The sequence below is a fragment of the Sminthopsis crassicaudata genome, chromosome 6 (assembly GCF_048593235.1).
Source record: "Sminthopsis crassicaudata isolate SCR6 chromosome 6, ASM4859323v1, whole genome shotgun sequence".
Taxonomy (NCBI): Eukaryota; Metazoa; Chordata; class Mammalia; order Dasyuromorphia; family Dasyuridae; genus Sminthopsis; species Sminthopsis crassicaudata.
In genome coordinates this window covers 205,667,665-205,681,253 of record NC_133622.1, presented here as the reverse complement: position 1 = coordinate 205,681,253, position 13,589 = coordinate 205,667,665, and the positions used below count along the sequence as shown (strand labels likewise).

The 13,589-nt window shown below is 42.0% G+C and overlaps 1 protein-coding gene across 1 annotated transcript in view; it reads left to right on the top strand.

Annotated features, from left to right (window-relative positions):
* The window catches only part of IRAG1 (inositol 1,4,5-triphosphate receptor associated 1), a 138,867-nt gene that overhangs the window by 68,740 nt on the left and 56,538 nt on the right, over positions 1 to 13,589 (top strand). Inside the window, 1 exon segment of the mRNA XM_074273242.1 lies at positions 4,890 to 5,068. Within this exon segment, the coding sequence (XP_074129343.1) occupies positions 5,000 to 5,068 (69 nt within the window). The 5' untranslated portion in view covers positions 4,890 to 4,999.

Here is a 13,589-nt window from a genome sequence, read left to right as displayed (position 1 = left end):
CACAGTAAGTGTCTAAGACTGGATCTGAATTCATGAAGAAGAGTCTTCCTTACCCAGACTTGGTATTCTGTCTATGTTTAAAAGTTTGCACAGTGCTTTATAAGAGCAATGACAGACACAGCTCAAGAATAACAGTAACACAGAGCTTGCTATATCATCTCATTTGATTAACCAATCTACGAGCAATTATAAAGTGTTGTCAATATCGACATTGTGCTAAACCCTAGAAATACTAAAGAAAACAACAACAACAAAAACAGCTTGCATTCTTTTTATTTTCAAAGCATATGCATAGATAATTTTCAACATTCACCTTTGCAAAACCTCTGTTGCAAATTTTTGCCTCTCCCCTCCCCTAGATAGCAAGTAATCCGATATAGGTTAAACATGTGCAATTCTTCTATACATACTTCCACATTTATCATGTTACACAAGAAAAATCAGATTGAAAAGGGAAAAAAGAGAAAAAACAAAATGCAAGCGAATAACAGTAAAAAAAAAAAAAAAAAGGGAAAATACTATATTGTGATCTACACTCAGTCAACAGTTACATTCTAGTGAAGAAACAACATATATGTAAATCAGCAAATATAAGAGACAGTTAAGTAAATGGAGAATGGCCTTGAGAGGGAAGGTACTAACAGCTGAGGAAACCAAGAAAAGGTTCTTTTTAGAGAAAGCCATAGTCAGTATTTATTAAGCTCATTTACTATATGCAAAGCACTAAGGATAGGAATAGAAGAAGAAGCCGCTCCCTGTTCTTAAGGAACTCACATTCTAGCTAAAGAGACAACATACGTGGAAGGTCAGATGGAACAGTCCCATGCCCCTTAGGGTTCAAGGCAAAGCAGATAGTAATGACTCTTCTTATAAAGTCTTTGTGGCTTGTTTTAAAGATGAGGAAAAGGGGTCCTGGACAGGAGAAGGAATTTTCCAAAGACCACAGAGTGGCCAAGTGGTAGCTTCTTTTCCTCTGAACCCAAGAAAGAACATCCTTGGTCTTTGCTGCTACCATCTATTTCTTGCCTCCGAGATCTGTGTAAAAATGAAAAAGAATTTTCCCTTTTTCAGTTCCTCTTCCCCTCATTATGAAGTCATAGGCTACAGAGCTGAAAAACCTTCAAGATAATCAAGTTCAACTTCTTCATTTCATTTTACTCTTTTTATTAAATATTTTATTAAAAACAATTTTGATCATTAATGCAACACACTCTTGCTTAGTAACTACTTAATATTTAAATTAATGAATTTCAATAAATAAAGTATTATAATAATTTTTCGATCACTCTCTCTGTGTCTTCATCAAGATGCCCATTCATTCTCATTCCTTCTTTTTCTTATAATATCTTTTTTTTTTTTTTCTGAAGCTGGGGTTAAGTGACTTGCCCAGGGTCACACAGCCGGGAAGTGTTAAGTGTCTGAGACCAGATTTGAACTTGGGTCCTCCTGACTTCAGGGCTGGTGCTCTATCCACTGCGCCACCTAGCTGCCCCCTTTTTCTTATAATATCATAGTCAGGTTAACATATGTTCTATTTTTTTGGTTTGAATTTTACATTTTCTCTAAAGGGTCTTTGTAAATTTGTAAGAATTCCTCATACTTGTCTGTCTTAATTGTACTACAGAGTTCTAGCACATTCATGAATCAATTTATTTAGCCAGTACTATATCATTGAATTTAAGTTGTTTCTAGTTTTTTTTTTTAATAATAACTCATAATGTTGTTATGAAAATCTTTGACCAGATACCTTGTGCTGTTGTTGGGATGCTGGTAACAGTTTCAGGGTTGGTTCTTAATAGAATTACTGGATCAGAGAATATGATTATTTTTATTACCTTTACATTTTATTATTGTGAAATACATTTCCAGAAAAATTACATAAATTTGCAATTCTACCAGTAATGAATGAGTATGTCTATTCTTCAATAATTCACCAATATTGAGACGTTCCTTGGGGTTATTTTTGGTCATTTTTGACAGTTTGGTGGTTGTGAAGTGATACCTCAAAACATCTGCCCTCTCATTTTACAGACAAGAAAATGAAAGATCGGAAATAGTTTGTCCGAGTTCACGCAGGTAGCAATAGAAGCATTGCTTGGACCTGGGATTTCTGAATCTAGGACTAGTACTTTATTACACCAATACACACACACACACACACACACACACACACACACACACACACACACATTTTTTGGGGGGAGAAGAACGGATGCAAAGGTTTCCATAGTCCTCAATCGTGTCCTGGATTTTGTCCAGCAGGTGTTAGAGGAAACTCTCTAGAAGAGGGACAAAGGGGCTGGCTTGGGGAACCCCCATGAAGACAGCCATGAAGGAATCTTATGCCCTTCCAGCATCTCAGAACTAGAAGGGATCTCATTGGCCATTCTCCTGGTCCAATTCCAAGCTGAGCAGGAATCCTTGGTTGGTTTCCTGAGCTACCATTTAAAGACCTACCTCCTGAGGCAGCTCATTCTACCTTGGGATATCTCTTAATTGTTATGAGGTTTGGGAGCTTGCTTTTATTATTATTATTCCATTGAGCAGAAACCTTCCTCTCAGCAACTTAATAATAACAATGAGCTGATAATTAAATAGCACTTTGGGGTTTCTACAACACTATTTTTTCTCTAGCTCTTTATTTTTAACTTAATTTTTCTTGAGGGTTTTTATGACTTTTTATTAAAGCTTTTAATTTTCAAAACATTTGCATAGTCTTCAACATTCACTCTTACAAATCCTTGTGTTCCATATTTTTTCTCCCTCCCTTCCCCTTCCCCCCTCCCCTAGATACAGTAAATCATCCAATATATGTATAGTGCCGTATTTGATTCTAACAACAACTCTGTGAGATAGGTGCTAAAGGGATTCTTGTTATCTCCATTTTATAGATGAAGGAATCCAGGATCAGAGAGTAATTTGCCAGGGTCTCCAGTCCCTGACTCTGAATGTGCTCCAGTTTCACAACGTCTTTCCTAAAATGCGGTACCTAGAACTGAATAAAATACCCGAGTGGGTCTGAGCTGGGCAAGGGAAAGTAGAAATCAGATGGAATGATGCTGCTGGCCAAGAGACACTGGAGGATCCTTTGAGTTTAGCAGTAGGCTAAACTGAGGCAGCAGCTTGGGTGTTGGGAACTTAGGTGTTCCAAATTATTATGGTTACCTCCTCACCAGAGACGGGAGGGACACCAAAATCCCCAAAGAGAGCAGAGCCAATTCTGGTCAAAAGAGAAGCAGTCAAAGCTCCCCTGCCCCTCAGCGTGGGGCATGAGGATCTCCTCCATTTATAGTCTTGGGGAGACCTTATCTTAAAATAAAGTCAAATGCCTTTCATCTCAGACTCCCTTCAGAGAGCCGTTAACTGGCACTCTCTCCTCTGTGAAAGATTCCTTTTCCCATGTACCATATTCAAATGAAGTCTGCAATCACCATTTCTCCATAGAAGCAATGTGACATGAAAAGAACTCACTGGCTTCAGAGCTGCAGGCTCTGAGTTTGAATCCTGGCTTTGTGTGATGCTGGTCAAGTCTGGATTTCTGGTTGTCAACAAGTATGGCTTCCCTCCTTGGGATCAACCCCTGGAGATAGAAGGCTGCTTGATACAGCAAGATGGCTCTTTTCACTTCATTGCCTCAGTTTCCCCATATGTAAAATGTAAAATGGCAACCCACTCCATTATCTTTATCAAGAAAACTCCAAATGTTGTCACAAAGAGTCAGACATGACTGAAAACAACAGAACAAAGATATGAGCTATTGCTATTATTATCATCTTAAAGATGAGGAAACTGAGGCTATTTTAAGGGGGGCTTAAGGACAAGACTGACCAAGATCTTCTGACTCCAAGGTCAGTGTTCTTTTCACTGTATAACACTTGCCTTCTCATCTAACTTCCAAAACATTCTAAAACTACCAATAAATGCAAAAATAAGAACACATTTATATACACCTTTAGGGTTTGCAAAGTCCTTTTCTCATTCTCTCCTTTTATCCTTATGAAAATTCTGGGAAGGAGATGTCATTATTATTCCCATTTTATGGAGGAAAAAAAAGAGGCTTATAGTTTGTGACATTGCTAGCAAGTATCAGGGATTTGGACTTACACTTCCCTGAGTCCAAGTCTAGCATTCTCTACCATGACTGTTTATGGAAAGCTGGGGAAAAAGTAGGATTTGAAGCCCGAGTCTGCTACTTGGAGTCCAGAAATCCAGGGTTGGGGTATGTATTTGGGGGTGGGTAGTAGTGTGAGAAAGGAGTCAAACAATCATATATTGCTCAAGGCAGCAAATAATCTCCCGGTGATCTCCTAAAGGATGGAGTCCTCTCCCCCCTCCTGTCTGTCCTTAACATCTGCTCTGTTACCCAGGGAAGACCACAAAACCCAACTCTACAAATAGCTCTTTAGACAGGGCTGCATCTCAAAGTACGTCATGGGCTCTTCATAGTTTCCTTAATTCACTATTTAAGTCATTAATGATGTGGGGATCTCGGGAGCTCTTGGGAAATCATGGGGAGACAAGGCTCCCCAAGAGCTGCCCTAGATGGTGTCCCCCGAGCCTGTAAATGAGCAAAGTGTGTGGGGTCCTGACTCTGGTCTCGCATGGCTTGCTAGAATCCTCCCCCTTGCCTGGGGCTTGGCTGGATATAGTGGAGAACTATAGCCAAGTTCGATGGGGAATCTGGAAAGGTCACCTCCGGACCATGGAAAGAGCAGGAGGAAAGCTGCTCTGAGGCGTCCTCTCCAGGACCAGCTCGGCCCTGTCAGGGAAGGCAAACAGGACCCCTAGCCTTTCTAGCTCTGGTAAGCCTTGGCTGTTGGAAGGGATTCGGGCATCAGGATGGCTGCTGATGGGAAAGGAGCTGATTTGTACTTTTGGCATCTCCCCAGTCTTCGGATCCCCAACCTCTCAGTGCTCCTCCCCCAGGGCTGACAGGCGGCCGAGGGGCTTAGCAGTGCATGGTCTGGTCAGCCAGCCCTCCAGCCCTGAGGAGCCCACCATGCCCAACCTACCTGGAGATGAAGAGCAGCCAAGAGAGCCACAGCCCGCCCTGAGCCCTGCTGTCCAAGTAAGTGACCTCCCGGCCCCTTCCCCTTCCTTCCCTTCTCGGGCTAGTGTGAGTGGGAGCAGAGGGACAGCAGGGAAGGCCCTCTCCCCCACTTCTGGACGGGGAGCTCTGCCTCAGAACTTTTCCTCTGGAAATGCTCTGGACTCTGAGTCCCTAAGTGCTCTCTCAGAGTATGACCTTGCTCATGTCTCAAGCTAAGGCTGCAGGTTTAGACAGTTTAGACAGGCTTCCTCCTAAGAACCCAAACAGACCTAAGTCCGCTTCTTATGGATGTTTCAACATTAGCCCTCAGTCTTAACCTCCAGCCTGGGGGGGGGGGTCTGGGTGGAAAAAAAGTGGGGCAGGATGGCGTAGGGGAGGGTAAAAGGGCGGGACGGCTAGCTGGGATCTCAAAGCTTGGCTGCATGGCCTACTAAGTCCCTTCACATTTATGATCCCATGAAGCCGAAGGCGCCCAGGCCCAGATTCTGGTTTTGACCCTCCTATTGGCTGGCCTGGCACTTCCCCTGCTCTGTCTCAGGAGGAGTTTGGACTACATGATGTCCAAAGCTATCAGGTGGCTCTAAGTCAGGGGCTTTTCAGCTTTGTGTGGGGGCTGCGGACCTCTTTGGCAAGCTGGCAATGATGTTTTAAATGCATAAAACAAAATAATGAGGATTATTGTAAATACATCTTAATAAATCTTACTTATTAATAAACAATATAATTAATTATATCAATATAATAAATATAATTGAAATATAGTTATCAAGGTATTTTTGAAACTAGTTCACACAGCCCTGCTCTAAATGTTCTTGAGCATTTGCAGTCAAAAAGAGAGCTGTCTCTCTGTATTAAGCAGCCGGCCGTCTCCGGGGGTTTATCCTAGGAAGGAAGGCCATACACGACATACTTGCTGACAATCAGGAATCCAGCAGACCTGCGCCAAGGCATGAAAGGGTGTGGCTCTGGAGGGAAATTGCATGACCCTCTTGCCCACCCTCAGCTGAGGTGTTGAATCCCCCCTCCCCCCTATGGCTCAGGACACCATATTCCACCCAAGTTGAAAAACATCCATTGATTTTCCTCTGATGTTGCCGTTGTCAGCAGCCCTGAGACAATTTGTTCTGCATTCCATCCAAGCTTCACAATGTGCTAAAGAACCATTTCCTGGTTTGTGATAGATCTGGCCATATGGGGCCCGAGTTTTGCAAGGAGCGGTAGAGAGGGAATCAACTTATTTTTACCCGTTCCACATGACTTGAAAGCCCCATTTACCATCTTTAGCCTACGACGCCCTCATGCTTGCACACCAGACCCAAAGTCCACTTAGTAGCATGAAAATAGAACCACAGAAGCCCTAGTCTGCCTGCCCCAACTAGAAAGAGTTTCCAAGGTAACAGTTTCCTACTTAATCAATATTATTGATTATTGATCAATCGCTTATCGACTGATTGACTGACCTCCTCCTACTTCAGACAAGTGACCATTTGGGGGATAAACATAATGGAACCCAGTCTTAAATTGGATTGGGCTGAGTTCAGTAGGGTGAGGGGGGTAGAAAGAACACTGCACATGGTATGAACCTCAGCCCCATACCTTACTCTCCAGGTAACCGTAGGCAAATCATTCAGTTCCTTAGGCCTCAGTTTCCAAAATAGAATCGGCTGCTTAGGAAGGTCTCTAGGTGGGAGACCAGCCAGCCGGGAGAGGGATGTACAGATTAGACTAAAGGGCCCTTTCCACGAGTCTGAGATTCTGTGATTCTCTCAGTTCCCAGTGCCATGGGGAGTCCCAGCCCACAAAGCCACACTGTAAAGCAGTGGGGACAGAGGCTTGTTCTTTGTTTACCAATCCCCAGGGCCCATCCCAAGCTTCCAGTTCCCCAGGCCATGGCCTTTCATTTTCCCATCTCTGGTACAAAAATTAATCAGTCCTTCCCACACAAAAGCTGCAGAGTTAAATCCTGTTTTTCTTTTTCCACATAAACACACACACACACACACACACACACACACACACACACACACACACACACACACTTTTCTCTAGCCCCTCCTTTCTCTTCTCCCTAGACACAGAGTTTAATTTCTCAATGTAAGCCTTCAGTGGAGAAAATTTATGCTGAAAGATGGGTGACAACCAAATAAGTCTATTTCCTCCTAACTTTTCTTTCTTTTATTATAAATTAAACCATCACCAATATACACATGTAGACATTTCAATAGCAAAAAAGAAAAAGGAAGAGGATTCTGTAAGAATCATAAAACCCTAGCTGTCAGACAGGAAGGGACATCGGAAAGTCTAATCTAATTTTACAGATGAGGAAACTGAGGTACAGAGGCAGTATATTACTTTCCCAAGGTCATCTTTCCTTTTAGAGACTATGAAGTAAAAACAAAACAAAACAAAAAAAGAAACTTCTATAACAGAGGGTTTTTTAAAGCATATATTTAGCTTGACAGGGTAGTAACAAAAATTGCCTCATTTGTTTATGTCCCTCTTCTGTACTTTCTACAAGGCAAAAAGGTAGAGCGGACAGGGTCGTAGACTTGGATTCAGGAGACCTGGGTTCAAATTCTGCTTTGTGACTATGGGCATGTCACTTCACTTAGCCGTCCCTCAGTTTCACCATCTCTAAAATGAGAGTTAATTTGATAATTTCTCAAGTTTCTTCCAACTCTAAACAACCACCCCATATTTCCTTGGTTTTCTTCTTTGTATTTTAAAATGTTTTGTTGAGGCTTTTATTTATTTCTTTTCCACATTTCTGTCACTGCCCACTAACTATGTTTTTAAGGTGATCAGCACAAGCAATAGGCTCTTGTCCTTAGCCCTGGGCCTCTCAGAGCTGCTGGGGATGTGTCCCAAGTGGGATAGAGAGCATTGGCTCTAGAGTCAGGAGGACTGAGTTCAAATCCAGCCTCAGACATTTGACACTTAATAGTTGTGTGACTCTGGGCAAGTCAGTTAATCCCACCTGCCTCACTGGAGGGAGGGAGGAAGAGGAGAAGTTGCATCCTAAACCCTTCTAAACCCCCTAATCCCAATCTGATTTGCAAGAGAATTTAACATTCATTTAATCTAAGATCTCACTTGGTAGGAAATTCCTCTCCAGCAAGTGGTCATCCAGCCTTTGCTTGATTATTTCTAGAGATGGAAGACCCACTGAAACCTGCCCCATTCCCTGCCACCCTTAAGGAAACTCCGCTTATTTTTGGATATTTCTGATAGAAACGAACACCCTCCCCTAGTCCTCCTCCTGGATCAGAATAAGTCTGCTCCTCTTCTGCCCACCTGACAGCCTTTCTGCTATATGATGGTAGCCCATTATGCCCCCTCTCCATCCCAATCTTCTGTTCTCCAGATTAAACACCCCGATCCACCGGTCAGTAGGCATTTATTAAGCACCTACTGTATGCCAGACACTTTGCTAAGCAATGGATGCAAAGAGAGGCAAAAGATGGCCTCCCTGCCTTCAATCTAGGGCATGGTCTCCATTCCCTTTAGCATCATGGCAACCCTTCTCTGCCCATGCTTCGGTAACTGATGTAATGCTCCAGATGTGTCTGAATAGAATAAGGGACAGTAAAATAAGGGATTTTCCCCTCCTTCCTCATCTGCTTCTGGACTCTTGGTTGCCTAAAATTATGCTCCTTTCCTAATCCTTATAGCGCATCTTTGGATCACATTAAACTTGTGTCTTTGTTTTTAATGCTCATTGCTGCTTTAAAAAATATTCATGGTTGCTTTAAAAAAAATCATTAAAAATACTAATTTCTGCTTTAGACTCATCATTGCTTTTTTCCCCCCAAAATACTCATTGCTACCACCCTTTATGTTATGTGATTAATCTGGCCCAAGTGCAAGACTTTATATTTTATCCCAGTTGAATATAATCTGCATGATTTAGGACCAAAGTAAAACAGACCATTCCTGAGGTTCATTTAGAAGAATGACATGGTGATACAGAACCCCATGTTTGCTTCTGAAGGACCCCAAATCCTTGAAACTTTCAGCAAATTCCCAGTTATTTTTCTCCTGATCCCGTTGATTTGGGGGTTGGAATCAGTAAATTCCTTTCAATCCCATCATGCATCTGGAAGGATGCTGAGTTATTATTATTATTACTATTAGCATATTATTAGCACTATTCATTTTACAGAGAAAAAAAATGGAGACCAGAGAAGGGAAGAGTTGAGCAGCAAATTAGTGGCAGAACCAGGGCAAATCCCTCCAGCCCAGGTCTCCTGATTCTCAGGCGAGGATTGTCTTTGGCCTTTTCCTTGACTGTCACCATTGCTAGATTTAGGTAGGATTCTCAAGGACGATGAGCTTCTCTTTTTCACTTTGCAAATTACTCTTTTAGAAAATATTCTTTTCTAGGATAATTTATTTCTAGATTGTTCTTTTCTTACAAATCAGTTAATCTATAAGTGTTGGCAATGAATCAGGAACTGTGCTGGAGCTATCCAGAACAATAAACACCATGTGCCCCCTTCACTCTGCCTCCAGAGACCTTTCCTTCCTAGCCCCCAATGCCATTTTGTAGCTCCTTAAAATGCCTCCTCTCTAGGACTGGTGATTCCCCAGGGCAGGAGCTAGTCCCAGGCCTGGAGGAAAAAAAAACTATTCATATGGACAAGTTAAAGGGAAGCTGGCTTCTTCCCCAAGCATTTGCCAGGCCTCTAGCCCATTAAAGTCCCGAGTCCCTGTCTACAAAGCTCCTCTTTCCTTCTCCTAGTGCTTATCTCGGGTCCAGTCATGTGAAATTGGGGAAAAGGACGAAGGATTCCAGTTCGCAACACCGCTCTCTATTTATAGTGGGACACAGTCTGTTACGAAGCCATTGTACATTCCTGGGAGTTTATCAAGAGAATAAATATTTAAATGTTTCTATAAGATTTATTCAACAGGAACAAAATGTGACCTATGAAACAGATTTCTCCTGGGAGTCCTGGCGAGTTTGCAATCATAGGACCTACGGGGGATACAGACTAAGATACAGGCACTTAAAAGTCAGCCTCAGCCTTGCCCACTTCTCCCCTTCCCTCTATGTCCCCCAGATCTGGGAAAGGAGTTTCAAATTTTACAACAGTTAGCTCATGCATTTCAAATGAGATCTAAACAAGAAGATTTTTTTTTTTTTTAAAGATGGAAGCATTCCTTATCATCCCCCTTCTCTCTTTCCCTCGTCTGATCTTTGATTTTTTTGGGCTCAGCACAAGAACTTTTCCCCTATTGGTTAATTCTGCCTTTATCAGTGCCCCAAATTGCAATAATGAGGAGTGAAGCAATTTGGCTGTGGGTGAAAGGTTACCAAACGATACCTTTCTAATATGGCCAAGTAAAAATCCACAGAATCTCATGGCCCTACACCTAGCAATCAGGTGCATGATGGGAGCTGAAAGGAATTTACTGATTCCAATTCAAATATCAAAGGGTCCAAGGAGAGTTTCTGCTGAAAGTGAGCAGTAAAATGGAACAAAAACCAGATTAGTCCCGAGGGACTCTACCATGTTGGCTGAGGCTTTTCCTTGGCACATTGGCAAAATAGAATAGCATCAGTGCTCTTTACCCGGTACTCTGGCAGCCCAAACTTAAATCACTGCTCTTCTTTGTCACTACAATGTTTATCACATTTATTACTTTATCATAAAACTAACTATGTCATTTTCTCTACCAGTAAAATGTAGGGGCTGGATTCAAAACTGGTGTGATCAGTGTAGTAGCCAGAGCATGCAGGAATTGCAATAATTGAGATTTCTGCCTGAGGTCAGACCATATCAGAAGCTTCCTGTTCAGCTGGGGAGTCATAATATTGGCACTGTAGCATATAGAAGGGAGGGGAGAATGGGGAGGGCACGGGAACATGCCTTGGGAGGACTGGTAGCTGGAACTCAGGATGTTTAGCCTAGAGAAAAAAAATGCTTAATAAACATTCACTGTCTTCCAACATCCAAATGGCTGTCACAGAGGAAGAAGAATTATACTTCTCATACTTGGCCCCAGAGAGCAGGAACGGGAACAATGGATGGCACTCACAGAGGGACAATATTTTAGCTCAATATCAGGAAATAGGCTCTATCTATCAGTCAGAGCTGTCCAACAGTGTTTGCTCATGTGGTTTCCCATCACATCAAGTACTGAAGCAGAGAAGGGATAACTTCTTCACTGGTGCTGGGCTGGAGTCAGAGAATCTGAATTCAAATCTCTGTTACTTATTACCTGTGTGACCTTGTGCAAATGAGATCTAGAAAGATTAAGGGTTCTTGAGGGCAGCTAGGTGGTACAGTGGATAGAGCACTGGCCCAGGAATTGGGAGGACCTGACTTCAAATCCGACTTCAGACACTTGACATTTACTAGCTGTGTCACTTCATCTTGCCTGCCTTGCTAGGAAGGAAGGAAGAGGAAGGAAGGAAGGAAGGAAGGAAGGAAGGAAGGAAGGAAGGAAGGAAGGAAGGAAGGAAGGAAGGAAGGAAGGAAGGAAGGAAGGAAGGAAGGAAGGAGAGAAGAAAGGAAAGAAGGAAGGAAGGATGGAAGGAAGGAAGGAAGGAAGAGGAAGGAAGGAAGGAAGGAAGGAAGAGGAAGGAAGGAAGGAAGAGGAAGGAAGGAAGGAAGGAAGAGGAAGGAAGGAAGGAAGGAAGGAAGGAAGGAAGGAAGGAAGGAAGGAAGGAAGGAAGGAAGGAAGGAGAGAAGGAAGGAAGGAAGGAAGGAAGGAAGGAAGGAAAGAGAGGAAGGAAGGAAGGAAGGAAGGAAGGAAGGAAGGAAGGAAGGAAAGAGAGGAAGGAAGGAAGGAAAGGAGGGAAGGAAGGGAGGGAAGAAAGGAGAAAAAGAGAGAGAGAGAGAGACAGAGACAGAGAGAGAGAGAGAGAGAGAGAGAGAGAGAGAGAGAGAGAGAGAGAGAGAGAGAGAGAGAGAGAGAGAGAAAGAGAGAGAGAGAGAGATTAAGAGTTCTTGTACAAAGTCATATGGGTAATAAATGCCAGAGCCAAGATAAAAACTAAGAAAGCGAAGCTCTTTGCTTCCAAATTCAGTAATCTTTCCACTGTACTGTTTGCAGTTAAAATAGTGGGACTTCTTACAAAGAAGAAGAAAACACTTAGAACCAAAGGAAGTTTAATTTGAAATTTTGGAGGCCATCTTATCCATCATTTCTTCTAGCTCTAAATATACAAACCTGTGAAGTTATAGAGAATTCTTGTATCAAAAAGGAGATTGGTTTCGATAAGCTAGATCCTCTGTGTGGTCTTTTTTGACACTGAATTTGTAGGACACGGTCCCTTCCAGCTTTTAACTTGTATGGTTCTGAGATCTTCTGGACTTATCTTTGTGTATAATAAGCTTCCTTCTCCTACCTTGCCAGCCATTCAGGGTTGGAACCCTAGTAAATGATATTTGGAAGAGAGACAGATAAAATTTTGTGTCAAAAGGCAATGTTTCAGAATATCATTAGAGCTTTCATTTTAGGGGGTAGTGGGAGAGGTAGGAAGGGGGGCAAGGAGGAGGGAAATATCTTACTGGAGGCAGCTAGGTGACAAAGTCCCAAACTTGGAATCTAGAACCTGAGTTAGAATTTTACCTCAGAGACTTACTAGCGGTGTGACCCCAAGCAATTCACTTAAACTCTCTCAGAGGCAGCTAGGTGGTTTAGTAGATAAAATGCTTGATCTGGAATCTGGAAGACCTGAGTTCGAATTCTAGCCTCAGACAGTTACTAGTTGTACAAACTTAGCAAGTCATTAACCTCTGGGCATTAAAGTTATGTCGAGTCTAAAATGGGGGTGACAACAGCACCTACTTTCCAGGGTTGTTGTGAGGATCAAATGAGGTAAATTATAAAAGGATAATCATAGAAGATCACATTTGAAGGTCACAAATTTAGTACTGGAAAGGACCTGGAGGTCAGGTGCTTATTTTATAGATGAAGAAACTGAGGCTTAAAAAATTTAAGATTCTTGTCCAAGGTCTCATGGGATGAAAGTTAAGACCTTCTGGTGGCATATACTGTACCCTGTGTAGTTAAAATAGTGGGGCTTCTTGCACTTGAGAAGAATAAACCATATATAAGTAAAGGGAATTTAATTTTAGAGTTATTTTCGTATTTTCCAGTCACATATAAATATTTTAACATTTATTTAATATTCTTAACATTTAGGGTTTTTTTTAACTTCTAACATTTATTTAACATTTTAAACATTTATTTTTACATTTTTTTTAAATTTGAGTTCCAAATTCTTTCCCTTCCCCCCTTCTTCTTGCTTGAGAAGACAAGAAATTTGATTTAGGAAATTTAATTTTAAAAATTAAGTTTTTGAGATTTCTTTCACTAGTAAAGTGTTCTCAACATTAGCAACTAATTGGAGCCAGTAACGGTGCTCATTTGCAGCATTTGGCATTATGACTGCTCCCCTGGGCAGGTGTAGACCTTCTGTTGGTAGGTCTTCTTAGAAGAGACCTAGCACTAGCAACACAATCCTGCAATAGTCTCTGTATTTCTACTGTATTGATTTATATTCAAGCTACGGTTTCCCCTCCCT